Source organism: Pyricularia pennisetigena, chromosome 2 (genome assembly GCF_004337985.1).
Source record: "Pyricularia pennisetigena strain Br36 chromosome 2, whole genome shotgun sequence".
NCBI lineage: Eukaryota > Fungi > Ascomycota > Sordariomycetes > Magnaporthales > Pyriculariaceae > Pyricularia > Pyricularia pennisetigena.
In genome coordinates, this window is record NC_043741.1 from 795,347 (window position 1) to 820,655 (window position 25,309).

Consider the following 25,309-nt stretch of genomic DNA (forward strand, 5'->3'; position numbering starts at 1 on the left):
GGCCTCGAAAGTTAACAAATTTGAGAGCGACGCATGCTTTCTATGATGTTGGTTGGGCAGGAAGCAGCTTGTAACTTTGGTGGCTCTGGTGTGGGGTATTACCGTACTATATAAGCCGAAAGCATTCCCAAGATAGATCGACATTCAAGGTTTTGAAGAGTTCAAGATGCTGCAATGCAACCTGCCAACAGGATACCGGGACGTATATTATTTATTTGATGCTCCCTACCTGGGATTTTTGCGGTAGCCACCGTGTTATCGTTGTGGGGTTCCAGCGGGGGAACCTTTATTTGAGGACTACTTAAAGGTCCCCTGTGATCATCGAACAAAGCTTATCCTTGCTTTCCAGCACTCTCAATTGTCACCCACCATCAGCGCCTCAAGCATCTTTTTGGCGCTGTTTCCTCCGTCCCGCAGAGCAAGGGACTTCGTGCGGAGAAGTTGGCAGGGGGGTTTTTAAATCTATAGTGGCCCGGTCGTTGTCTGATGCCGATCGATCAAGTCAGTCGGTCGCTCTCCTCTTGAATGAGGTTGCAGCAACATCGATTGCCACTCACTCTCTTTCTTGGTTACAGTAGCATGCAGCCAACTAGACTCTGCAGGAAGCCGTGACTTCTTTCTGTCGGTGTCGTGGTGGCGTTCTTAGGCTCCGGCAAGGAACCAGGTCCCCCCAAGTCCTACAGTCGCTTACACATTTCATAAGAACAGGTGCTGTTCGGGCGGCCTGGAAATAGAAGCATCCTCCACGGTATTGTGAGTGAAGCTGGAAAAGGTTGAATTGCCATCAATCGCCCGAACACTGCCGTCCATTTTGACAGCCCTTATATTCACACCCTAAGCCGTCGCTACTGCTGCATCGGTTGTGCATGTTCGATCCAACATGCTGACACTCGCAGCTCTCCTGCGGCTTCTCACTGCGGCAGCAACCATGTTGGTCGTCACGGCACATCACGATTACACCACGTCGGAGGCTGGCAACCCCTTCGTGGACGGATGGTACGCCGATCCAGACTGTCAATTCTACCGAGGAGAATACTGGGTCTATCCGACTTCGTCCTACCCCTACGAGCAACAGACGTACCTCGACGCCTTCTCGAGCCCGGACTTGGTCAACTGGACAAAGCATTCCAGAATCCTCACCACCGCCGACGTCAAATGGGCGCACAAGGCCATGTGGGCCCCGTCTCCCATATCGCGCAACGGAAAGTATTATTTGTACTTTGGCGCCAACGACATCCAGAGCAACGATGAGCTTGGCGGCATTGGCGTTGCCGTCGCGGACCGCCCAGGGGGGCCCTATGTGGACGCTCTGGGCAAGCCCCTGATTGACAAGTTCCATAATGGCGCCCAACCTATTGACCAGAATGTTTTTATTGATGACGACGGACAAGCCTATATATACTATGGGGGCTGGAGTCACTGCAATGTCGCCAAACTGAACGAAGACATGATATCCCTGGGGACTTTTGATGACGGAACCGTATACAAGGAGATCACCCCAGCTCAGTATGTGGAAGGCGCGCTCATGATGAAGCGAAATGGGAGGTACTACTTCTTTTGGTCAGAAGGAGGCTGGACTGGTGAGTCCTTATCAGTTATTCCTTGCTTTTAAGCTTCCGTTTTTGTGTCTAATCTTATTGGACGTTTTTATAGGACCTGATTATGCCGTTAGCTACGCCATTGCTGATAGTCCCCTGGGCCCTTTCAACCGCATTGCCCGGATCTTGCAGCAGGATCCAGCAGTAGCCACCGGATCAGGTCACAACGGCATCATAAAGGTCCCTGGCACTGATATACATTATATTGTTTACCACCGACACCCCCTGGGCGATCAAGACGGAAACCATAGGCAGCTGGCATATGACCGAATATACTTCAACCCCGACGGCACTATCCAGCCCATCACAATGCTTGTAAAGGACAACTTTGCTGATGGAAACATGATCGGTTGGCAGACCTACGGTGGTAACTGGAACGTTCAGGATGGTCATCTTGTCTCTGGCGATGGAGGGAAGGGGGATAAAGCTGCGCTCAATGTCAACTTTGGCGACCAGGTGCTAGATGCAGACATTACCCTGATAAGCGGCGAAAAGGACGCCGGCCTCATCTTCCGCGCATCCCAACTCGGCCAAGGCGAGGATCTTTACACTGGATATTACGCCGGGATCAGCGCATCTGGTTACATCATTCTAGGCCGTGCGGTTGTGCAAAATGGGACGGGAACCTGGCACGAGCTGCAGAGAGTTAACCGGGTAGCCGTCGAGAAGAGCAGACGGTATCATCTTCGCATCCGGGCCGTCGGGAACAAGATTGATGTGCTGTTGGATGATATGACAACACCAAAGATTACGCTTGAAGATGGCAAGCGCATCGGCGAGTCGGACGCACCCGCAAGCGGGACTGTAGGCGTCAGAGTGCATACGGCGGTTGCGCAGTTTGACAATATCGCTGTGGCGAAGGCGTGATGACTTATGGTTATGTGATGAGCTATAGCTAGCAAGATCTAATTTTCCCATGAACCTGACGCGGCCTTTTAAACAATTTGACGGGTAGCTCGCAGAAATCAGCTGGCAACAAACAGATCATAGCCTTGCGAATCCTAACCATGAAGCTAGAAGTTGGATTTTAATGGATGCCGAGATCTTATACCTGATTTCTTTCCTGGAACGGAAGATGTGGAGACTCGATTATAAGGTGAGTGGTCAGGTAGGTAAGAGGCGGATGGGACGGGATACATGCCGTGAGGTTTGACTGGGGTCCTACCCAACGGTCGACCGTTCGCACTGGATGGTCTATCCAGCCCAGAATGCCTAAGCGATGCATATAATCCCGGTTAAATCCCAACAATCTGTGCTGTTCGGACGACCCTGTGTGTCTTTCGCACAGAAATTCAGTCTTCATTCCAAACCTCAACGTTATAAACGTAGTACCTGCCAAGCTGCATACATGACAAGCACCCAACATCAATCAATAAAACCTCATGCGGGGACTCGCTGCCGGTACCCCTGCTCTGGTTACAGCTTTCCCCCGCAGGTTAAACCTCTGGGACCCACAGCATCATCTGTCAAGATGGGAAGCTTTACCAGGTTCTTTTGCAAAAAGTCCCCGACTTTCTGATTGCGAATGAAACAAAATTAAGATAAACACCCGGGCAAAAAATGAAAGATATCGCAACTCGATTCTCTCAATAAAACAAAAGAAGAAGCCCGACGACCGATACACGCCTCCAAAAACTAACCAACGCCACCATAACTGAAAGAAAAAAAAAAGAGAAAGGAAAAGAAAAAAAAAAGCCCGCCCAACATGGCAAAACCCGAAACAAAGTTCAACCTAGGCTCCGTCCTAGTAGTCGGCGGCTGCGGCTTCCTCGGCTCGCACATTGTGCGCATGCTCCTCGACGACTACAACTGCAGCGCCGTCTCGGCCGTCGACCTCCGCTGCACCCGCAACCGCCGCGAGGGCGTGCAGTACCACGACGCCGACATCACCGACGCGGAGCGCCTCGTGTCCGTCTTCGATCAGGTCCGCCCGGACGTCGTCATCCACACGGCCAGCCCGCTGGCTCAGGGCAGCAGTGTCGTCCACCGCGACATCTACTACAAGGTCAACGTCGAGGGCACCAGGACGGTCGTCGAGGCCTGCAGGAAGGCGGGTGTCAAGGCACTGGTCTTTACGAGCTCGGCCAGCGTCATCAGCGATAATGTTTCAGACCTCATCAACGCCGACGAGCGCTGGCCCATGATTCGGGGCGAGAAGCAGACCGAGTACTATTCCGATACCAAGGTATGAACTGTTGTCTCGTTTCTGTCTTCCCCCCTTCCCTCCCCCAACCCCCTCAAGCACTAAACAACACCACGCTAATCAACCGCAATCCCTCCCCCGCCCCGTCAACAGGCAGAAGCAGAAGAAATCGTCCTCAAGGCCAACGAGCCCGGCAAGCTCCTCACCGCCGCGATCCGCCCGTCCGGCATCTTCGGCGAGGGCGACAGCATGGTGACGGCCAACCTGGTCAAGACGTACCGGGAGGGCAAGTGGAAGGTGCAGGTGGGCGACAACAACAACCTGTTCGACTTCACGTACGCGGGCAACGTGGCGCACGCCCACCTGCTGGCGGCGCGCGCGCTGCTCGTGACCTACTCGGCCAAGACGCAGCCCCTGGACCACGAGCGCGTCGACGGCGAGGTCTTTCTCGTCACCAACGACTCGCCCGTCTACTTTTGGGACTTTGCGCGCCTCGTCTACCGCGCGGCCGGGAACCGCGAGGGCCTCGACAAGGTCTGGGTCCTGCCGCGCGACGTCGGCATCGCCCTGGGCTGGTGCTCCGAGACGGCCGCCTGGCTGCTCGGCCGGCCCGTCCCGACCTTTAGCCGCCAGCGCATCATCTACAGCACCATGACCAGGTACTACAACATCACAAAGGCCAAGCAGCGCCTGGGCTACGCCCCGATCGTGAGCATGGAGGAGGGCGTCAGGAGGGGTGTGCAGTACATTTTGGACCAGGAGAAGGAGACGGGCAAGCCCATCTGCTAAGTATGACGGGCTGGGCTAGTAAAAAGATTTTTTTATTTTTTTTTATTTTCTTATGAACATTTGTTTTATTCGGAGCCGACTTTATGACATGTATATATAAATCCTTAATTAATTCAGCAGCACTCCAACAAAAGAAAGTGCCACATTGCGAGAGTGGCGCCAAGAGAAAAAAAAAAAAAAAAAAAAAAAAAAAAACTCGGATGGGATCGTTGCACTGAGAGACCGGACGATCGACAAAGAGCAGATCAATAAAGATAGCAAAAGGATGCCAAGAAACAAGGAAAAAGCACACGACGCCTTTCACTTTTTCTTTCGTTCTCTATTCTTAATAATCATGAGGAAAAAGAAAAAAAAGAAAAAAAAAAGAAAAAGGTGACGAACACCACAACAAGCTGTTCTTTAGATTCATTTAGTCAACAGGGGAAAAACAAAAAGACCGCGCATGCGGGATTCCCACGGGACAAGAAGATGCTACATATTCCTCTACAGCCCAGAACTTTGTCAAGAAAGTAAAACCCTTCTAGTAGTCATTCATAATAAGAAGGTAAAAAGAAAAAACAAGAAAAAAAAAGAAAAAAAAAAGACAATAACCCAACAACTCCTGATAAAAGGGAACAAAAGGAAGAGTGAAGAAAAAGAGGAAGAAAAAAAAAAACAAACAAAGCGTACCACAAATTATATGTGTCTCCACTAGTAAAGCCGGTATCACCAAAAAGGATACGACACCAAAAAGAATTGTAAAAGAAGAAAAAAGAAAGTAAAAAGAATAACAAGCTCGCACTACAAATCCTGTGGCCTCTTGAGCTGCCCAACCAAAAGGGGTATATCAAAACCTTCCATGCTAGGTAAAGGGGTTCGTGTGTGTCTCCACACAACCGCACGCACAACAGACACGCCACGAAAAAGCCAAGTTTCCCAGTTAATCAAGAAACGACCGGGGGGCGAAAGCCAACCAAGGTAAAGAAGACCCGGGGTGGCGCTGGCCATCTTAAATTGCGGCAAACAAAGAAAACCTTGATCAAGGAGCTGTTCCGTCATCAGTCCTTTCCCATCAGCCCGTTCCAGTAACACCAACAGAGCCAGGTTGTCTACTGTTGTTTCCCCATCCAGAGTTCCTCCAATCCCTCCGCTGGCCACCACTCCGATCAGACGAGGGCTCACGGCTCATCCCTGGTGAAGGTTCAAATTCCTGACCATATGGCGAGGGCTGCCCGTTGTCTTCATGTCTCCTCAGCGGGGTATTATGCATGGAGCTGGCGTACTGTTGCTTGTCGTGGATGGGACGCACACTGCGCTCATCTTGCCAGACTGAAGGGTCGGTATCCACTCGCCTGGCAAATGGGCGGTTAGGCGTGTCGTGCCGGCCAACAAGCTCGTCGCCGTGGCCCCGAAGGCCACCGTTCATAAGCGGACGGTCACCGAATCGTTTGAGGATCTCCTTGGTTGTGAGATCGCCATTGTTGTTGAATAATGTTGAGTCGCTGAGAATATCAACCAGATCATCGGGCACCTGCATTGTTTGGTTAGATATTTCACGTGTCTGGATGAAGAAAGACAAACGTTGCCTTGACGCAAAATTGCAAAGAGTACCTACCAAGCACATTTCTTCTATGTCCTGGATGAGCGTCTCGACTGCCACGATGGCAAACATGGGATCGCTGTCCAGAGTGAGGGCCTTGGATTGCAGATAAAGGATATTCGGTGCAATGACGGTTGCCAGATTTTTAACATCCATCTTGGATCCCGACTCGTCGTCGACCTGGTGGAACGTTCCTGCCCACTTCAGGAAGCAGAATAAAATCTCAAGGCAGTCCCTGTGGCACTTGGGCAGCAGGCAGCAGATGAGATGTAGACACTGTCGCCGCTTGTCCGCGTCTTGTATCTTGGCTGCTGTCAGCCAGAGGTTATAGAGCTTGTGCGTCATCAAAGGATCCGGTAAATCTCTGAGATAGCGCTTCAGCAACGCAGCTACTTGCACAACCGGCTGCGAGCTCAGGTTCACACTGTCGCAGCCTTCTCGGTCGATTTTCTCGCAAAGCTCACTAAGCTTTTTGATGTTGCCGTTCTTCCTGAAGACACCCTCGACCGACAAATCCATCTGCTTCATCGTCGCCACAATGTCGTCAACAATCGCCGGGATGCGCAGCGTTCCGGGTCCCACTCCGTCTGTCGAGTCGGCGCCGTCGCGTTCAATTATTATCTCTAGAGGCACGCCAAAGACGCCCTTCTTCTTGACGTTCTTCTTGCCGTCATTTTTGAAAGCCTTTCCAAACTTGTTCCAGAAAGTGGCTGGTTTCCTTGACTCGATGAATCCCAACAGCTCCTCCAATTCAAATTCGTTGTTGAGTAAGGGGTGCATCGTTAATACCGCCAGGTGCCTAACGATGAAATAATCAAGATTCGAGAGCTCCGAGAAATATTTCCTGCCACCAATGCCCATGACCATGCCTCGCTGTGGCGACGGCTCTCCGTGTGATCGGGGACCTCGACCCGGAGAGAAAGCACGGGGGTTGTTGGAGCTGAGATTTGGCTCTGTCGCCGGCGCTCGGAACAATTCTTGGCGTTGGAACGCGTTGGGTCTTTGCTCTCGAGCCTGCTCGGCCGCGACGATGCGGGGAATGTCGTCCAATGTTAAAGCATCTTGATTTCCAAGCATCGAGTCCTCTGCACGTTCGTTGGCAGGGTCCTCAACAATCTGGAACCCCGGCTTCCGGGGATCACCGGGGCCCGCCCCTGCCGAGCTGGGACGACCGGTCCCGTCTGGTCCCTCCATAATACGTGATGTCCTGGCTTTCCTGACGCTGGAAGACAGCGCCTTGTCGAGACGGGTGCTCTTCAACCTCTTGACATCATTGACTGCACTCTCGTACGAAGACTCCCGCTGGTGCATGCCGCCGGCGGCAAAACTCTTAGATCGCGCCTCACTTCGCAAGTGCGGTGGCAAATCTCGTTGTCCGTCGTGTGAATCTTGGGGATGGCCGTCCTCTCGTGGGATTGCACCCGTGCTTCGCAAAATCTCCAACAGCCTCGCCAAAGCCACCTTGAGCAAATATACATACTGCTGCAGCTTGGTGACCCGGGTGAATGGAGGTGCATTGTCCGCATAAAAAGAGCCACAGTTGGTGCAAAATATCTTTTGGTCGTAGGGGTTAAATTGCGCATCCTGCAAACTCCTCCCCAATTCTCTGCCGCAACGACTGCACGCCACACATGCAATGTGCCATCTTTTCTCCTCGTTCTTTGCACACTCGTCCTCTATCGGCTTGCGACATAGGCTGCACTGGTCTGAGTCGTTAGCCGAGAGACGCGACATGCCCATGGTGATCGAAAGCGACTGTTCTTCGCCTTTGAGGGACTCGAGATTTCCGAGATCGTCGAGAAACTGGTACAGGCCGTCCGCCGTGTTTCTTTCCTTCTCTATTCGCAGAGCGCCTTGTAGACAGATCCGGATCAATAGCTTGAGATAGTGTGCCAGACCGGTTACCAAGGAAAGTAACTCCTGTGTCACTCCAAGTTTACGAACCTCCTTGTCCTGCGCCTTAGACAGCAAGGAAAAGAAAGCGACAATCTTTTTGCACAGCAATTTTGCCTCTCTGCCGTACGACAAGGCTGTGAGTACGAAAAAAAAAACGTGTTAGCAAATCTCTGTGTCAGCGTGGCCACCTGCGGATCGACCGACACCCTCCTGCGGCTCTGGCCGAGACAACGCACAAGGAGGGAAAACAAAATTGTGCAAGTGAATGCAGGGGCGAGGTTTCGGCATACCCTTCATTTCGAGCTTCGTCATGGTTGCATCGAGGCCATCTGCAGATTTGAATAAAATGTCGACGTGCCAGATGAATTTCTTAGCTACCATGACACCATCCACATATGCTCCATTGCTCACGTGGAGCAGCATATCTGATATGCAGGCGGCAGAAGACTCTTCAAACGTGGATAATGTGCTCCATATCCTGTAGACCTTCTCCTCCATGCGCTCTTCACCGACCTTGACGAGCTCGCGGCTGGCTTGTTCATCCTGGTCAAGAGATAGAGTTGATGCCTCTTGGGGTGGCGTGAGTCGGACGTTCCAGAACTTGTGGATCATGTAGCATTCAGGATGCCAATGTTGGTTCTGGCCGTTGCGATAGATCTCGACAAATTGTTTGAGAATAGCCGTCTGGCATCCGTTGCACTTTTGTGCAAACTGAGTAGAATAGTGGTAGTGGCAGTATACACTGCCATCATGCTCGTAATAGCTGTCCTGGGCTCCGAATACAGTGTCGCACAGGGAACAGGTGAAGTGATCGACGTGATACTTGCGGTCTAGTGCTGTTATGTAGGATCCTCTCAAAGCATTGCCGCATTGGTAGCAGAGGAGGCCTAGGCGACGGAAGTAGTCTTTCTCACACAGAGGGTACTGGCCGCCACCGTTCTCGTCTTCGGCGGGGAAGAATTTAGACGCCACTATTTGTCCACAATCCTGCAAGGCGAGAAGTAGACCTGTTAGCAAGTCCAAAGACGGCAGAATGTATAAATGTTACACCGTGCTGCCATGCCAACAGGGAAGGAAGCCTTGGTTAGCATGAACAAGACTCACCCGGCACTTGAAGCAGTCCAGATGGAATGTGCCATCCAGTGCCCTCACGAACTGGCCCGTCAAGGGCTCACCGCACTTGGCGCAGATGCGCAGCTGCCCGCTTGCCGAGCGCCCATTCCTCGGCCGTGACCGATTTCTCTCTGCACTGCGGCTTCGTTCGTCGCGCATCCTCTCGCCGCCGGCACTCCACGCGGGTGACGGTGCCCCTGGCGGGACGGGCGAAGGATAAGCACCTCCGCCATTCTGGCGAGGGGCTCCCATACCCAGCTGCAGGGCGTCGCGATCCATTTGGTAGTTTTCCTCTCCTGGAGCAAGACGGTCACCGCGCCCTCGATCGGCGGGTGGCCCATCAAAAGGGTCGGGTGCAGACATTCTGTGTCTGCGTTTTTGGTATGGCGGCGGGAGTGTGTCGCTTCCGCTCGTTTATGGATTGGGTCCCGGTGGATCGTATGGCTGTCTGACGGCGATGGTTTCGCCTGGCTCACCTTGGGCGGATCCCGTCTCGACAGAGGTAGGTATTATGGTGAATCACCGCGTTTTCGGGGAGTGTGAACAACAGGCAAGACTGCTGGTCGGTGGTTAGGTAGCAGTCCTGATGTCGATTGACCGGGAGCAATCAACATCAATTCGATGTTGACCTGAGCCGCGAAGCAAAACGCATAAAAGAGACCTCATTCAATCCAATCGGTGTAGCGCGGGAGGGGCTTGTGTCGGGTCGTAGTCGAAAGTCGGGCCGCGCGAAGGTTGCAAGCCGCGACGACAAAGAATGCGAGGTCGTAATGTTGTCGTCGAAAAATACAAAGGCTGTGCGGTCGATTTAGAAAAAGAAAAAAGAGAGGGAGAAAAATAAGGTAAGAGATATTACTCGGGCCCGACGAGTCCTTGGATTTGATGTTGGGACAAGAAGCAGATGAGAGGGGGGACCCAATCCTGTCAAGTTAGGTTCCCGACGATGTTCCAGTGCGTGCCGCTTGGGCTGTGCAGACTTGCGGCAGAGGTGCTTGCCCGCTGCTAACTTAGTACACAAACGGGTCTGGGTACCTCCAGTTCACCTGTGCTGTGCGGAGCTGGGCTGCCGTAACTCTCTTCAGATTGGGTGCCGCAGTGGGCCGCAACATGCAGATTCAGGGTTGGCAGGTGACTGCCACTGGCAAAGGAGTGGCATGAGAGCCCGCTTCTTGTGGCGGGTCGGCAACCAGCCTGACCTTCTCTAACAATTTAAGGACGGGACCACGGCCAGCAACAAGCTACCTTGCCGGTCTGCCTGCCTGCCTGCCTGCCTCCCTGCCGCGCCAGGCGCACGATTACGCTAATTGTTATGCTGTCTGTTGGATCTGTCTTTTGTTTCTGGGCATTGATGTCCTTGAAGGGTTTCTCATGGGTAGGTTTGATGTATCAGGGAAAGCCGAGTCGGACAGCCAAAACCAGCAGCTACCCGTGTCATTTCTCGGTAATTGGTAGAGAGATGATCCTCAGGGAAATTTTGGCAGCGGGAGACGAGGCCGGCAAGGGGTTGCTGACCCATGGATTGAATTGACCTGTACCATATTCATTTGGCTGCCTTGTTACACAACCGATTCTAGACGAGTTGGCGCCTGGGATGGACCCTTGTCAATGGTCTGTACCTGGCCGGCTCATCGTCTCGCAGTACAGTAAATGGGCGCCACACCATACTGCTAGGATGGACGATTTGGAACGAAAGGGGTGAGACCGAAAAAAAAAAAAAAAAAAAAAAAAGACACACAGATGACAATCCCGATGACTGCTTATCATAACAGCATGCTGCCTCATCCCATCACTGCAGGTCAACTTTGCAGCTGTCACTCATCACTTGTACAGTAGGTAGTACTCAGCAGTACTGCAAACTAAGTTGCATTTGGTTTGTTCCAATGTTTTGTGCGCTCCAACACCTTCCAGGAATTTACCAGCCAGCGCCCCAGCCGTTAGTTTGGTTAGCAGGAGAGCCTGTTATGGAATTAACCAGCTAGTCTAGATGAGAACGTCTGAGCCAACGTCCCTGCGCTGAAGAACAAACCCACATTCTACAGACCGCGATCCACGCCGTTGGCAAAACGCCTTGTGCTGTCGACCGAATCCCCGTCCTGCAAAAATCCCCGCCATGGTCACTCACGTGCTTGACCACTGATCTTCAAGAGCACATTTCTTCTCTGTATGTCAGCAGCTGCGTTGAGGTGGGGCTCTGAATCACCAAAGAGCCAAACAGACTGCAACGCGCCTGGACGGGGTAGGTACTGTAATTAAGTATATGTACTGGTAAAGTTTGTAGCTACTCGTTCCGGGCACCACACCTCACCAGTAGAGTTTATTCAGGTAGGAAAAGAAGCAAGGCATGACAGAAAAACAACTAACTGCCAACATGTCAAATCGAAATTAATAAATGTGACCCAGGGCAAAAAAAAGCTTGATATGCAATTTCTCCAAAGGATGCAACCAAACGAAATAAAAGATAAAAAGAAAAAAGTCAATCGGCACGTGCCAAACGAGCAACGAACGGCGTCGTGGAAACGATAACGGTATTTCCCAGAAATCCGATGCCGTTGGCATTATCTTGCCTAATGGCCCAGGAGAACGACCTACCGTCGACCGGGTGCTTCTAGCGCAAGCCTCATACCCGCACCAGCAGCCTAAGCCGTTTTTCTATCAGGGCCCTGCCCTCCGGGGTTGTCCAAACCTCGTGAGGGGACTTTTCTGCAATGTCCCAGCTGAGCAGATTCCTCGTCAGGCTGCACAGGTCTCTCTGCTTGCCCTCCCACTCACTGTCCTTTCTTATCTTTACCCCGGAGCTAACAATCACCAGGGGAGTACTCTTGTACTGAATAGCGCGGCTAGACACAACATCCCGCTTGGTGAGCGAGTTGGCCACTAGATTCTCCTGAAGCTTGGCAAACAAGTACTTCTCGGTTTGGTACACGGCCCGACCCCATACACGATCCGATCGGCCACGGCCCCGAAGGATGGCGCCTGGGATTCGGTCGATGCCGAGTGGTGACAGGACGCCCCATGCCCATAACGCGAAGCCTCGACCGGGGTCTGCCGTACGGTGAAGGAGATCCTCGTGCGCCGGGTCGATCATCATCATTCCCTTCACTTCTCTTCCGTGTCGCGACGAGAAGATGCGCGAGTATAGCGTGCCGGTGCCAGCTCCAACCAGCACCCAAGGGCCACGCTCCCCAGCTCTGGCAAGCGCCTCGCTCAGTGCCTCAGTAGCCATCCCAGCAGACAAGGGCGAAGGAGCCGTGTCGCTCTGATCAAGGGTGGATCGCATGTCAGCACTCATTCCTACACTATCAGACAAACTCATCAAACAAACTGTTGTCACTTACCCATGCAAATCCGGGCCTATCAGCGAAGCAGTACCTCTTGATAGTGCCGTTTTCTCTTGCGTTCTCAAAGAATTGCCACAGACCGTCCTCGACGGGTTTGCCGCCTCCCTCGATAAGCACCGTAGGCGTCTTGTCGTCCGTCTTGTTCCCACTACAATATACGTGGATTTGGTACTTGTCCCCGTCAACCCAATATCGCACACCTGGTGCCTCGAGCGAAGAGTCGATTGCCCTGATGGTCAAGGTACACGTCATCAACCCGGCGGTGATACACAAGATGAAAATGACAATGCTGGCAATTCCCACCTCGGTCCACTCGAGCAATGTTCTGCGCGTTTCTGGCCTCCCAGTCAGGCGCTCTTCTTCCTCCCTCTTGCCCCACTGGACGGTGTGGTCTGCCGCAAGAGTCCATGTCGCCATGAGAAAGGCCCCTGTGCAACTGTCAGTCTCATTGCCTATGCGGTTGCTGAATCAAGTGGTCTGGAAGCATACATATGACACTCGTGGAGCCCACAAACGCCTCCTCATGTCTAAGTTGGCGCACGGCAAGTATGATGATGGTGTCGGCCAACAACAACCCGGCCAGCACCCCGGACAAGATCCTCACGGACTTGCTAGGCACGGCAAAGAACAGCAGCGTCACTGCCAGCAGGCCCAGCGACATGGTCGCGTAGCCAAACGCGAAGAAGACGGAGCCGCGAGTCTGCAACCCGGGCGGCGTCACGAACATTGAGACGAGCTGCAACACCCACCACATGAAGCTCAACATGGTGAAGATGACCGTGACCCAGCGCATCAGACGTACGCTCCACAGGTTGTAGGGGGTGACGGCTGGGTCGTCGGGACTCAGGTACTGTGGAGTCGCGTCGCTGTCGAGGCGATTTGGCAGGAGCCGCGTGTACTCGTCGGGCGTGCGCCTGTCTCGGTGGCCGGCATCATTGCTGCTGTCGGCCTGACCATTATGGCCGCGATTGACGCCGTTGACGTTCATTATTCTGGGACTGGGGATCTCAACCACAATTGTTTTCCCAATTCATACAACAAAGCTGCATACAGTGGGGTTGGTCGTGAGGTTTCCTAATGTGGAATGTGATTCCAACTAATTAAAACCATTCACTACACTCTCCAGGAAGCAAACAAAGATGCGGAAGAAAAAAAGGAAAAAAAAAACAAGCAAATCCTTACGGAATTCGATCCTATGATAAACAGCACCCAAAAAGTCTTAAACAATAGACACAAGCATTGAACAAGGCGGTTGATTCATTACTTATTTTCTCCTTTGATCCAGCACTCCGCGCCCAAGCTTGGCTGCAACGCACGAATTATCCATTTGCATTGCGTCATAGATGCCGCAGTGTGGAATTTGGAGAACGATCAACGAGACTTACATGTGCTCCTAGTCTTCCTAATTGGGAATAGACGACGCCATCTCCCCGTCACGATAGACAACGCAAAGACACGTGAATTAGCCAAAAACCTGGTGATTCTCTTTCTTTTCTTTTCTTTTCTCTCGCAACGAAACCCGCGACAAGGCGAAATAGGAGCGCGTCACTATTTGTAGTTGTAGGCCGGTTCGGCTACACGAGCATAAAATGAAAGATTCAATTTCCGTCGAGTAACACGCTGGTTTTGACGCGGACTTAAAAAAAAATCGCCATTCAGCTGACTATCCTGGTGACCAGGCCACTTTGCACAGCCTTGCGGACCTGCGACTAGGGCGAAAAGCTGTGGCGGGGAAGGATCGGTGGTTTGTTAATTTCGATCTCGATCCGGGGGCTACAACGCAAAGCACTAACCATCTCCTTTGGCGTCGTTCGAAGGTTTGCTTGTGCGTGAACCGTGGAGGGTTAACCTGGAAACCCTTCTAGGTAAGAAGCCATCCCCAGAGAACTGCCCTGGTTTCAAGCGCCGATGAAAGGGATTTTGGCCATGGGTTGTTGCGATACTAGACGCATCTTCACGTTAAGCAAGTTCTGGTCGGGTTGGAAGCAGTTATAAACCGGAAGCAAAACAAACCAAAGCAAAGCATTACACTTACCGGTTGCAGCTCAATAAATGAACCCTGAAGCAAGCAGTAAAGGGTTGAAAGAGGCCAGCTACGCCCTTTGGACAAGTGTACAGCTGGACCGATGAAGCCAAACACGGCAACCGGCAGACGGGGATGATCACGATACAGATCGTGTCAAGTCACACGAAATGGAACCAAGATGGCGGCAGAGACACGAGCATAACCTTGTGGACAATATACTGATATTAAAAATTATAACACAAACCCGAGAGAAAAAAAAAAGAATAGATATTCGCTAACCGTCATCCTTCCTTGAGCTCCAACGCTGAATTGGGAATATGTACAACCTCATCAATAAAACCGAGTCGTCGACTCGTGTCTCGACCAGCCACGGCGCAGTTTGTGCGACCCATAAGCAACAAACATCCACCGAGGACTTTTTCTCTCTCGGTTTCAAACCCCCACTCCAAGATAGATGCCACACATCAAAGCGGCAATGAGTTCCTCCTAGGTGGATCTTGGGGGGTTTACTTCTGCCTCTCACTCAGGCTTGTCAAACAAGGTCCCAAGCGTGCTGGCATACGACTCGGTCGAGTGCGACGAGCCGGCATGCGACGTCCTGGACCCCAACCTATGCAGCGCCAGCCCCGAAGGCCCCAGCGAGCTTGCAAACGCGGCCCTGGCCTCCTCGGCCCGCCGGATGACCAGCTCCTCCGGGTCTGGCCCGCGGCCGGACGGCCGGATGGCGTCGTCGGGGATGCGGCCGGCGGGGAGGTGCAGCTTTGCCGTGGCGCGCGGGTCCTTGCGCGACACGCCGGCGCTCTTGTGCGCGTCGCGCGTGTGCTTCTTCCAGGCTTCTGCCGACGGCTCACTCGTGCTCACCCACTCCTTGAGCGAGGCGAGGACGGAGCGGCGTTTTTCTTTGGAGGCGGCGGTCGTGGTGGTGGTGTTGGTGTTTGTGGTGGTTTTGCTGCTGCTTGATTTTGTTGGTAGGATTCTTGATCTACGGCTGCCTGATGATGATGGTGATGATGATGGTATGCTGGGGTTTGGCGGTGTTGGTGCATTTGACCTCATTTTGGTTTTGTTGAAGAGTATGTTGCGGTGGCGGTGATGATGTTTGTAGGTGCTGGTCGCTCGCTCTTTCGAGTCGAGGATCAGTATTGGCTTTTCTCTCCGAAGGAGTGACTAAAGGTTTTTTTTTTTTTTTTTTTTTTTTTTTTTTTTTTTTTTTTTTTTTTTTTTTTGCTACCGCGATTTGCTTCACTGGGACGACAACTTGAGATAAAATCTCTTGCTGAGAGCATACGATGCTTTTACTGGGTGCGACGAAAGGTGTTGAAGTTGGGCGGGAATTCTTCAGCAATGAGGGGGTGGGCTGTATAAAAAATGCAGAGGTCAAGTCAGAGCTGAGCAGGAGTGGAAAGAATCTAATGTAAACTTGTTTATCTTTTCTAGAGCATCCGTGCAACCAATGAAACCGCGGGTATGCAAATATGACTCTGGGCCAGGCAATAAAGGGAGAAGGGCGACCAGTCATCACGTCTTTGATGTCAATTGATCCGAGCCCGACGGCTGTTTAAACAGAAAAAAAATAGAGCCATAGCTGAAAGGCTATACCTCGCGTCTTCGGATACTCGGAGAGGCTTGAACAATATCGAAAATCAGGGCTGAGACTCCAAGGGCGAACTAGTGCTGAAATTAGTCCTCTCCTCTTGTCCCCCCCGGTCTCCCTGTTCGTGTCCCCTCAGGTGTGTTCGGTTGGTTGGGCAATGGTTTATTGAGTGGCGGATTGTTTTTTCCGGATCTCGGGTTGGTGCAAAAAAATATAAAAATAAATAAAAACAAAAAAAAAAAAGGGGGAAGTGCAGAAAACCAAGAGACCAAGCGGTGCCCGTTTGAGCGGGAGACATGTGGTCAACATGTGGCATACGTCGACTAGTTGCGTCTAGACCCCACGGTTCTCTGGCCCATTTTTCATCCTTAGTCTTGGTTTTAATTTCCCAAGGATCGAGAGGCAGTCCTGGATGTTCTCTATTTCTGCATTAAGAGTACGGAATATCCGTCAGAGGAATGCTGACAAGGGTTACTTGAAGCCGTCAACCCCAAGTTTGCAAAATTAGACGCACTAGATCCAACGTCTTCTTCCCTCGTCAACAAAGAAATGTTCGGGATCGACAAGTAAAAAAACGTGGCCTAGATCTCGAGGGATCCGTGTGTTGGTGCTGGAGAAAGGGGGGTCCCGACTGAACTGGACAAGGTGGATCATGACCTACGCAAGGCTACATGCCCAGCAGCCTTCCATTTCCACTGTGGCTTGCATTAGCTCCTCTCCGGGGAGGGGAGCTCGCCTAGCCTAATCGTTGATTTACTAGAGCTAATGGCTAATGCGACGAGCAAAATCAGCCTGTTGGTTCTCTAGGGCGAGAGTGGAAGTGGTGCAATTCAGGCGATCCCGGGGAGGATAAAAGCAAAGCCACTGGTCACGAGGAGTCGTTGCCAGCTTAGTGTTGCTGATTGTGCAATAATGTTCCTTCGAGCGGTGAAACGCCGTCAAGCTTGATAAGGCTGCCGTCGCATCAAGGGCTCTCGCGTCACTTCCAGACGCAGACAGCTCGTAGACTAAGCGCAGCTCACGGTCAACAAGAAGTCGGTGACGACTGAACGGGCTTACATACCTGAATTTTAGTCATTCCCCTAGCTTATACGTCAGAGAAAGGTTAGACTTTGCTTGGCACCGCTGGCCAACATCAGCAGCATCGTGTCGCGCCAGAGGTATTATTGTTTTGTGTCACGGAGGCTGGTCCTTGTTGTTCCTCTAGAGTAGTGGGCAGCTATAGCACGGAATCAATCTTCCCAGCTGAAATGGTACCTTGTGTGACCTACAAACAATTAGCAGTGCCCACTGCCATGTACCAAATATTGCTACACGGTTGCTAGCACTACTTTCTACATTTTAAACAATTGAACCTGGCTGCCTGAGGTCTAGAGGATCGCCTTAAGCAACCACAACTCCGCCACCATTGCCCAAAATGGGTTGGCTAAAGATGAGTGGTTCCGTGGTGTTGTGTGAGCGGCATCACTTCTGGTAGGGTGAAGGGATGCGTCTGTAAATGCGGCAGGCCAGGGGTTCCAATGTAGGCAGCATCGAGAGGGGAGTCGTCGAGGCTTTTTTTTGGGTTGAGTTCTTTTCCCAAATGGAGCGGAGAACGCACAGGCGTTGTTCTATATCAGCTCCTGGGGTCTGCCCGCAGCCACCGGTGGCTGCATGACCTTGAGACGGACGTTGACCGAAGCAGCAGCAGGACCATCACGGAGCTCTCGAGATCTAGGCCACACAACTTTGTTGACAAGAGCTCCGGTGCCAAGAGAGTCCGCCACAATCTCTTGGTGGATTTAGGGAGACGCAACGTCGAGGGCATTGGTAGATGCGCTTCCATCTGACATGCTGCGCCCCTGAACCTGTCGCGGCTGTGAGATGACAGCCTTTCAGAAATACCAGAATTGGAATAAGCATACGCTTACATAAATTCTACGCCGTGGCCCACCGTGCCGATAATTTTCTCCCCAAAGTATTTCGATAAACTTTTGGGCGTGACATCTCCGTTACAAAACCTTGCCTTTGAATTTGAGCGAATGTCGGCCTCCACGACTATGTGTAGGCAAGAGCCTGCTTTCTTGCCCATGAGAGAAGAGAGATTACAAATTAACCCGAACTCGGGCTGACTGATGAAGAATACTGGGGCATCCCCCAAGCCCTTTTCTGAGATAATAATGCTGATCCAAGAGAGGAAGTTTTCCTGCGCTATTGTATTGATTCATTTAGTGTCTACAAGGACCAACACTTTTTTTCTCTGAGACGAGCTCTCAGCAATTCGTTCAGCGTCTGCTTGATAGCGTCACAAAGCTCAAGACAAATTAGAATATGAGAACGAGATGTTTATTAGATATCAGGATATATTCGAGGGCTATGGTATTAAGAGCTGCCAGTTGTTATATTCTACTGATGAAAATTACACATTCACATTTGGCGACAAAGCAGCATCTCCAGCCCAATAATGCATAAAATCAGATCGGTACAGCCTGTCTCTCGTAACAGAAGGGCGAGAGTAATCCCAGCGGGGCCGCTTCTTGTGCACGAGTATCTCGTCAATCCCCACGAGCAGCTGATGGCAATCGGCCTCATACCGCTCTTCAAATGCTTGTAGTGCTGCCCATAGTGACTGCGGTGGTCTGTTGAGGCTGACTTGGTAAACGAAGACCTTAGACTGTGATCCTCGGGGAAATTACAATCATTGTTTGCAGCAAAGGACCTAAGATAGGCAGAGTTCTCAGCAGGGGGGACGGGTTGGATAAGGTATCATTGATAGACGAGGCAGTGTAGGAAACAAAGAAGCATAGGACGGTCTATTTGCACGTTGGGAGTATATAGGCTACCTGCAGGTATTGCTACGCACGGGTATTGCACACGCAGGGTCGGCATCCGTGTCATGATGATACTCGATGCATTTCTTTGTCCCTTTCCATGATTCTGGAGATTTCTTTCTCTTTCTTATTTGCTATGAGTACTACTTGTCTTATTACGGGGAAAGGGTACCCCACGGGTGGAAAGGAACTGTGTAAACTAATCGTGGCATTGATATGAAAACTAAGGATGGGGGATTGTTCTTCTATGTGCTCCTAGGCGAGGGCAATGAGATCCAGCCCGGGATACAGGATTAGTTTTTTTTTCTTTTTAAATACAAGATGCCTTTCTTGATAATTCGCAGATTTGGGCAGCATATAATTTGAAACCAACTTTTCTCCTTTTCTCATTATCACACCTTTATGAACGTTGCGCAAACAATTCGACTGAGCAACGATTAGACTAGAATTAGCCTGGCTCTGATAGCGACCCGGGTTTCCAAGTTAGGCCGGTACCCGACGTCTTACTTAGACCAAGTATCATCCCCTGCCGAGTATAGATGTAGGCGGGGAACAACCTCGGCTTACTCCCAATACCTAGTAGGCATGTGTACTCAATCATTTAAGGCAAAATAACCTGCAAACACACTCTTGAAGCCGGCGACAACTGGGGAGCTTCTAGCCTCAAATCAAGATGTCGTCCTCACTCACAAGCCCCGGCCTGACGCAGGCCTTGTACGCCGGAAATGCCGTAAGTGGAAACCCGCTGCTTTGGACGTTTAGAGCGAAACTGACGAAAATGACAACATCACAAAAGCTTTGGTTTACAAGGTACCAAAACTCTCACAAAAACAGACAATTGTTTTTTGGGGGAAAAAAGCGAATGAGTAGCAAACCTGTTGACAATTTTTTTCCACAAGTGCCTTTATACATTTTGGCTTCCGCCAAAAGTTCATGATGCGCAAGATCTCAAAGCGCAAGGGCTCAGCCGAGGCGTCGATCCGATTGACACCCGAGGGTGACGCCTGGCACCACGACATCATGGGCTACCTTGGGGCCATGAACGCTTCCCTGGCCGTGCTGGCCCTTCTCCGGATTTACGCTCTGGCTCGACCATCGCGGGTCCTGGGTGGCAGGGACGGCGACGTGGCCCAGGACGTGACGGCGCTGATTGTGCTAGGCCTCGCGAACTTCTCACAGGCGTTTCTGAATTTCACGCTGTCTCGCCGGAGCAACCGGTGGATCATGGGCAAAGGGCTTGACCGCATCACCGTTCTGGATGCCCTGTTTACGGTGCTGGACTGGGCAGCTGCGATTGGAAGGATCGTGGCATAAGCTTATGTTGTTAAAGCGTTGAATGCCTTTTATTGTACCGGTAATCACAATCTATTTGTGAACTATATAAAATGGAATTCATTCCGTCTAATCCTGGCCTGAACATGAGAAGGAACTTGGAACCAATCGCGGACAATTGAATCAGACAAATCAACCCAACATCGGTAGTGCGCTCTGCCTGCCCCACACCTTTGCCACTCGGCATGACAGGCCTATCCTTGCCTTCTGCAGAATCCTGGTTGGCGATCACGCCAAACGCCGTGTTGCAATTCGAGTCACTTGCGACATCAAACTCAATACACTCTCTCCAGTATCCGACCGAGCTTGGGGGGTTTTTTTCAGTGCCATTCCCATATATTCCAGGCTTTAAAGACATGACCGAAAAGTCGCCATCCAGCGCCCAGACGGGCCAACCGCAGCAGCAACGACAACTACAAAATCCACTTCCAAACAGCACGCAACCACAGCAGCGGCCACAAGAACGGCCACGATCCCCGCCCCCACCACCGACAAGCCCCATATCACCCTCCACCCGCCTGCCGCCCGACATCGCGCCCGCCGTACCCGTTCCGACCGCGACCGGCAGCAGCACGCGCTACACGGCCGTCCCGTCGCCGTCCGCCGTGTCATTTTTCGCAGCCAACCGCCCTGCCTTGACGCACCTGTCGCAACCGGACCAAAACGCGCCGCCGACGCAGGCATCTACGTCATCCCAGGCGCAGCCGCCGCTGGACGCTCCCCCGCCGCCCAGGCCGCTCGACTTCGACACGAACCCCGACGTCCTGGCGATCAAGTCGGCCATTTCCATCCTGCAGATCCAGCGCGCACGCGCCCAGGCCGACATGGCCGCCTTGGGGCGCGCCAGGGACGCCGCGATGCGGGAGCCCCTCGCCTTTGTGGAAGACCTGCGCACCGGGAGGGTCGCGACTGCGCCCGAGGCGCCGACCCTCTTTGACCCCTTTGCGCCCCTGGGCGAAGACGAAGACGATGATTCCTCGTCCGACGAGGATGCAGCGACGGCCGACGCCAGCGCCACAAAAGGCAAGCAGCCAGCAGGCGCGTCTTCGAAACCTGCCAGCCAGCGGGGCAAGGACCCGTCGCCGCCGTGGCGCAACCTACCCAGGCCCCAGAACGTCGTGCGCTGCCCGCCGATAAACTGGTCGCAATATGCCGTCGTCGGCGAATCGCTCGACAAGCTGCACAACGAGCAGGTGGCGCGCCCCAACCCCGGTGCCCCCGCCGTCATGGGCTCCGGCGGCGTCTACGAGTTCAAGGGCGGCTCGCCCTCCCAGCCTGTAGGTCCCGGCCCGAGGTTTGTTGGCGTCGCTGCGCCCTACGATCCGCAGCGCGACAAGCTCGAGAAGAAGCCCAGGAAGCCAAAAGGCGCTGCGGTTTGACGAGTTGGGGAGGTGTGTATAATACCGTCGGGACCGTTCGGGTGTTGGCTCCGGCCGGAGACTTGGCTACTTGTCGGTTTACCTCCAAGATGTGAGGATGAGTATGACTGTCATGTATGATTTTTACAGCGAATGACTAGGTATGCATGGCTACGGAGTTTTTGGTTTTGTGAAATGCTTCCAATGGAGGACTTGAGCGACTATACATCAGAATACGCAGGCCCAACGAGGATGTACCTCTTCTGGTAAAGCGGAAACGGAAATAAAATTACAAAGAAAATAGCAAATCAATCAGTGACCGGTATTTTGAACGTCATAAAATGATGCTGAACAAAAATGTACTGCCCTACGCTTCTTTCCAAATAATATCGACTGTATTCCTAGCTACTACCTCCCGTAAGTGCCTATAATTTTGGGCAGGAGAAGAAAACTAAAAAAAAAAAAGCTATTGTCACTCAAAAAATTGATAAGGGGTGTTATGAGTGCATAACGACGGTGTAGGTGGAGAAGTTGTTTTTGCTTGACGAGCGGCTTCATGACACTGTACTAATTACTATCTACGTTCAACTGGAACTCAGAACCATAATGTAATCGCTTTTACCAAGCTCTGTGTACGCGCAACCCCCCTACCGCTTCCCCTTTTGACTCGCACTTTATATATTTTGCTAGTAGGGAAATCAGGAGTTTTGGGTGGATGAATAGGCACGTAGGGTGTCCAAAATATTCGTCAAGTACTCTTTTTTTTTTTCCATGACTAGGTTCACCCCAGCTGACGAAGAGCCTCTATACCCAAGCTTTGGGAGATGATTACAGGATGGGTTGGCGTTCCGGCGAGATTCAGCCCGGCTTCCGCCTTGGCACACCTTGCGACAGGTGAGGAAAAAAAATCGCCCATGTCCTAGTCCTCCTGCTTCTTTTCCTCCGACCCGGTCTTTGACTCGTACGCAACCACTCCCTCGATTGGTTCGCCCGAACCACTGCTCTTGGTCTTCATGCCCAGCATACCCTTGGTCACGCGCAAGATGCTGTAGCGGCCCTCCCAGAGCGGGAAGACGCCGACGGCACCGGTGCTGGCAAAGATCCAGATGATGCCGACGGTAACCCAGCCGGTGAAGAAAGGCTTGGAGAAGACGTAGCCGGACCCGTACATGGGCATGGGCCAGAGGACCAGGAACGAAATGGACATCAGGCAGGTGAGCCACTTGGCGATCCTGGACGCCCTGTGCAGCTTGGCCATGTCCTGCTCGGGCGCCACGACCGTGAAGCCAGGAGCAGCGCCGGCAGGCCGGTCGCTACCGCTCTCCAGCTCGCCGCCCTCAGGGCCCGAGGGGCTCTTGTCGTCGTCGGCTTGTTCAATCGCGGCCATGGACGCCCAGTTGTAGTCGTCGGCACCAAAGGCGAATGTGAGCACCGGCACAAACACGATGGGACTCAGGAGGGCCACAACGTTGCCTGCCAACATGGGGCTGTTGGATCCGAGGTTCTCAATGGAGAGCACGCCGTTGAACTCACGTGAGCATGTGACGGTCCATGCCACAAGGGCGCAGATGAGGCCGAGGACGGGAGCGCCCGCGGCCGCGACCCTGTTTTGTCGCTTCCAGAATAGGGTGAGGGTAGCTGGAATCACGGCAGCGCTGATCATGACACCCATCCAAAGCTATAGAGAACACGTTAGTCGGCGAAGAAGAAAAAAAGGTTGAGAGTCAACGAAAAAAAGGGGTACTAACATAGAGCCATCCCATAGAAATACCGGCATGGTGAAGGCCAACCGAAAAACCGGCCATTATGAGACCATAGGCGCAGACACTAATGTGTGAGACGGCGATAAGATTCTTGCCTTTTGCAGATGGGTTGATATATGTTCTGTGACTTGTGGTTAGTGTCTATACGAAGCGTCTATCGCCAGAGTTCATGGGGAAACTCACTGGTAAATATCGTATGTGACGATGGAAGAGACTGAAATCAGCTGGGACGAGAAAGCCGAGGCCACGGCCACTGCGGCAAATTTTGTCAGTTTCCTTGTATGACCGAATCAAAAGTTTGGAGCGTCATCTTACTGAAGATCATGATCAATGTGCAAACGGCACCCGACTGCCCAAGAAGCGCCACGGCCGCATAGGGCAGAACCAGACCCGCCGTGACGTCGGCAGGCAACATTCGGTCAGGATAGGTTGGGAACGCCGGGCTGCCCTCAAGAGCCAGGGCGGAGAGTCCCATTGTTGTAGCACAAAGCCACGGAATTGCGAACCAAGCTAGACCGCCGATGATATATCCCGGAAGGGCGTGGACAGGGGACGCCGCAATGGCCTTGTTGTAGTATCCTATTTCATTCGGTTAGCTACTCTCCTAAGACATTCTATTCTATACGGCAAATCACTTCTTGGGGGAGATAACCAACCATTGTCCATGAACACAGTTCCAAAATTCCCCACAATGTTGATCACAAAAAAGACGATCCCTTCTCTGGATTGCATGGTCAGGTAGGACCCTTGCGCATTTCCATCCACCGGGTGTGAAGCTGCCGCGGCCACAAGGCGATCGTACACCACCGAGGGGGATCCCAACCTGCTGCCCGTCGAATAAGCAGTAAATGCAAAAATGATTATGATAACATTGACAATGACGGTGTGGATGTAGTCGCTGAGGAATGTGGCTTTGATTCTAAAGCAAACGTTAATCAGCATGTTGAGTCCAGACAGGGTTCTTGTGCATGGATGGTCCGACTTACCCGCCAAAAGTGGTGTAGATAACTACACTGAGGGGAATCAAGAAACAAGCAGCTTCGGTAGACATGCCGGTCAGAGATGTCATCACGGCTGAGCCACCCACGATAAGCATCAAAGTGACCAGGATGTTGGTAAACAGGCAGAAGCAGATGTATACACAATGAGTGACTCGGCCTTGTAAAAAGTCAGCAAACATATTCTTGTACAACTGCCAGTATCTAATACTCTGTCAGAAAATAGACGACTTACCATATCGGGCACGAATAACCTCGAGGACGGTATGTGCGTTGGGAGCTCGCTTCTTTAGTTCAATGGCGAGCGTTGCGAAGAGAATGATCTGAACGGTAGCTCCTGAAGCGTACTGTAGATGAGGCCTGTTAGCAGTTTTCTCCCACGAGCATAGTAGCAAACAAACATTGATGTGCGACAGAACCCACCCAGAAAGGACCAGACACGCCGTATCGGTAGGCCACGCCAGAAGACTGCAGCAACGTAGCGGCCCATGTCCAGGAAGAGACGACTGCCGAAGCGACCAAGCCAGACTTGACGGTCCTGCCAGCTGTGTTGAACATTTCCGAGGTTTGAGACTCATTGTTATATCTTTCAACGAGAAGCGTTAGACAGCAGGTCTTGCAAGGGAACAAACACGACGAGATAGATGGTCCTGCAACAGCCAGGGGCCTACCTCTTCAAAACCCAAGTCAAGAAAATCATCAAAAAGGAGAACAAAAAGCCAAGGCCAACAACAATGCCGTAGCCATAGGCCTGGCCCAAAGGCGGGGAGATAGCGCCAGAGGCTGGACCGCCGCCGCCTGCCATGACGAGAGTTTGTTGCTCTTTGATGTTCAAGGTGTATTACTGTTCAGAGTGTTGACCAGCCAAGCTATTTGGACTTGCGCATGCCGTGGCATTGTGTTTCGAGGGCTGTCAAGCGAGATGGCGCACCAAAATTCTATATTAAAAAGATCCGAATGGATATCCACTAC

General features: G+C 52.2%; 8 protein-coding genes across 8 annotated transcripts; 4 read left to right on the forward strand and 4 right to left on the reverse strand.

The window, feature by feature from the left end:
• Positions 1–880: 880 nt before the first annotated feature.
• On the forward strand, positions 881–2,465 carry PpBr36_00187 (uncharacterized protein; the record flags this gene model as incomplete). The annotated part of the gene is made up of 2 exons (XM_029887380.1): positions 881–1,580; positions 1,654–2,465. 2 exons carry the CDS (start codon positions 881–883, stop codon positions 2,463–2,465), a joined length of 1,512 nt encoding a protein of 503 aa, XP_029752318.1.
• An 838-nt stretch (positions 2,466–3,303) lies between these two features.
• On the forward strand, positions 3,304–4,530 carry PpBr36_00188 (uncharacterized protein; the record flags this gene model as incomplete). Its single annotated transcript, XM_029887381.1, has 2 exons — positions 3,304–3,783; positions 3,895–4,530. The coding sequence occupies 2 exons, from the start codon at positions 3,304–3,306 to the stop codon at positions 4,528–4,530; spliced, it is 1,116 nt and encodes a 371-aa protein (XP_029752327.1).
• A 1,051-nt stretch (positions 4,531–5,581) lies between these two features.
• On the reverse strand, positions 5,582–9,481 carry PpBr36_00189 (uncharacterized protein; the record flags this gene model as incomplete). The annotated part of the gene is made up of 4 exons (XM_029887382.1): positions 5,582–6,040; positions 6,125–8,139; positions 8,296–8,992; positions 9,110–9,481. 4 exons carry the CDS (start codon positions 9,479–9,481, stop codon positions 5,582–5,584), a joined length of 3,543 nt encoding a protein of 1,180 aa, XP_029752326.1.
• A 2,254-nt stretch (positions 9,482–11,735) lies between these two features.
• PpBr36_00190 (uncharacterized protein) lies at positions 11,736–13,444 on the reverse strand (the record flags this gene model as incomplete). The annotated part of the gene is made up of 3 exons (XM_029887383.1): positions 11,736–12,374; positions 12,454–12,884; positions 12,946–13,444. 3 exons carry the CDS (start codon positions 13,442–13,444, stop codon positions 11,736–11,738), a joined length of 1,569 nt encoding a protein of 522 aa, XP_029751214.1.
• Positions 13,445–15,001: 1,557 nt separating this feature from the next.
• On the reverse strand, positions 15,002–15,538 carry PpBr36_00191 (uncharacterized protein; the record flags this gene model as incomplete). Its single annotated transcript, XM_029887384.1, has 1 exon — positions 15,002–15,538. The coding sequence occupies one exon, from the start codon at positions 15,536–15,538 to the stop codon at positions 15,002–15,004; it is 537 nt and encodes a 178-aa protein (XP_029751215.1).
• Positions 15,539–19,559: 4,021 nt separating this feature from the next.
• Positions 19,560–20,200, forward strand: PpBr36_00192 (uncharacterized protein; the record flags this gene model as incomplete). The annotated part of the gene is made up of 2 exons (XM_029887385.1): positions 19,560–19,616; positions 19,817–20,200. 2 exons carry the CDS (start codon positions 19,560–19,562, stop codon positions 20,198–20,200), a joined length of 441 nt encoding a protein of 146 aa, XP_029751216.1.
• A 374-nt stretch (positions 20,201–20,574) lies between these two features.
• Positions 20,575–21,597, forward strand: PpBr36_00193 (uncharacterized protein; the record flags this gene model as incomplete). The annotated part of the gene is made up of 1 exon (XM_029887386.1): positions 20,575–21,597. One exon carries the CDS (start codon positions 20,575–20,577, stop codon positions 21,595–21,597), a length of 1,023 nt encoding a protein of 340 aa, XP_029751217.1.
• Positions 21,598–22,495: 898 nt separating this feature from the next.
• Positions 22,496–25,142, reverse strand: PpBr36_00194 (uncharacterized protein; the record flags this gene model as incomplete). The annotated part of the gene is made up of 9 exons (XM_029887387.1): positions 22,496–23,254; positions 23,325–23,460; positions 23,523–23,592; positions 23,655–23,918; positions 23,996–24,258; positions 24,326–24,497; positions 24,573–24,684; positions 24,761–24,923; positions 25,009–25,142. 9 exons carry the CDS (start codon positions 25,140–25,142, stop codon positions 22,496–22,498), a joined length of 2,073 nt encoding a protein of 690 aa, XP_029751210.1.
• Between the last annotated feature and the right edge of the window lie 167 nt (positions 25,143–25,309).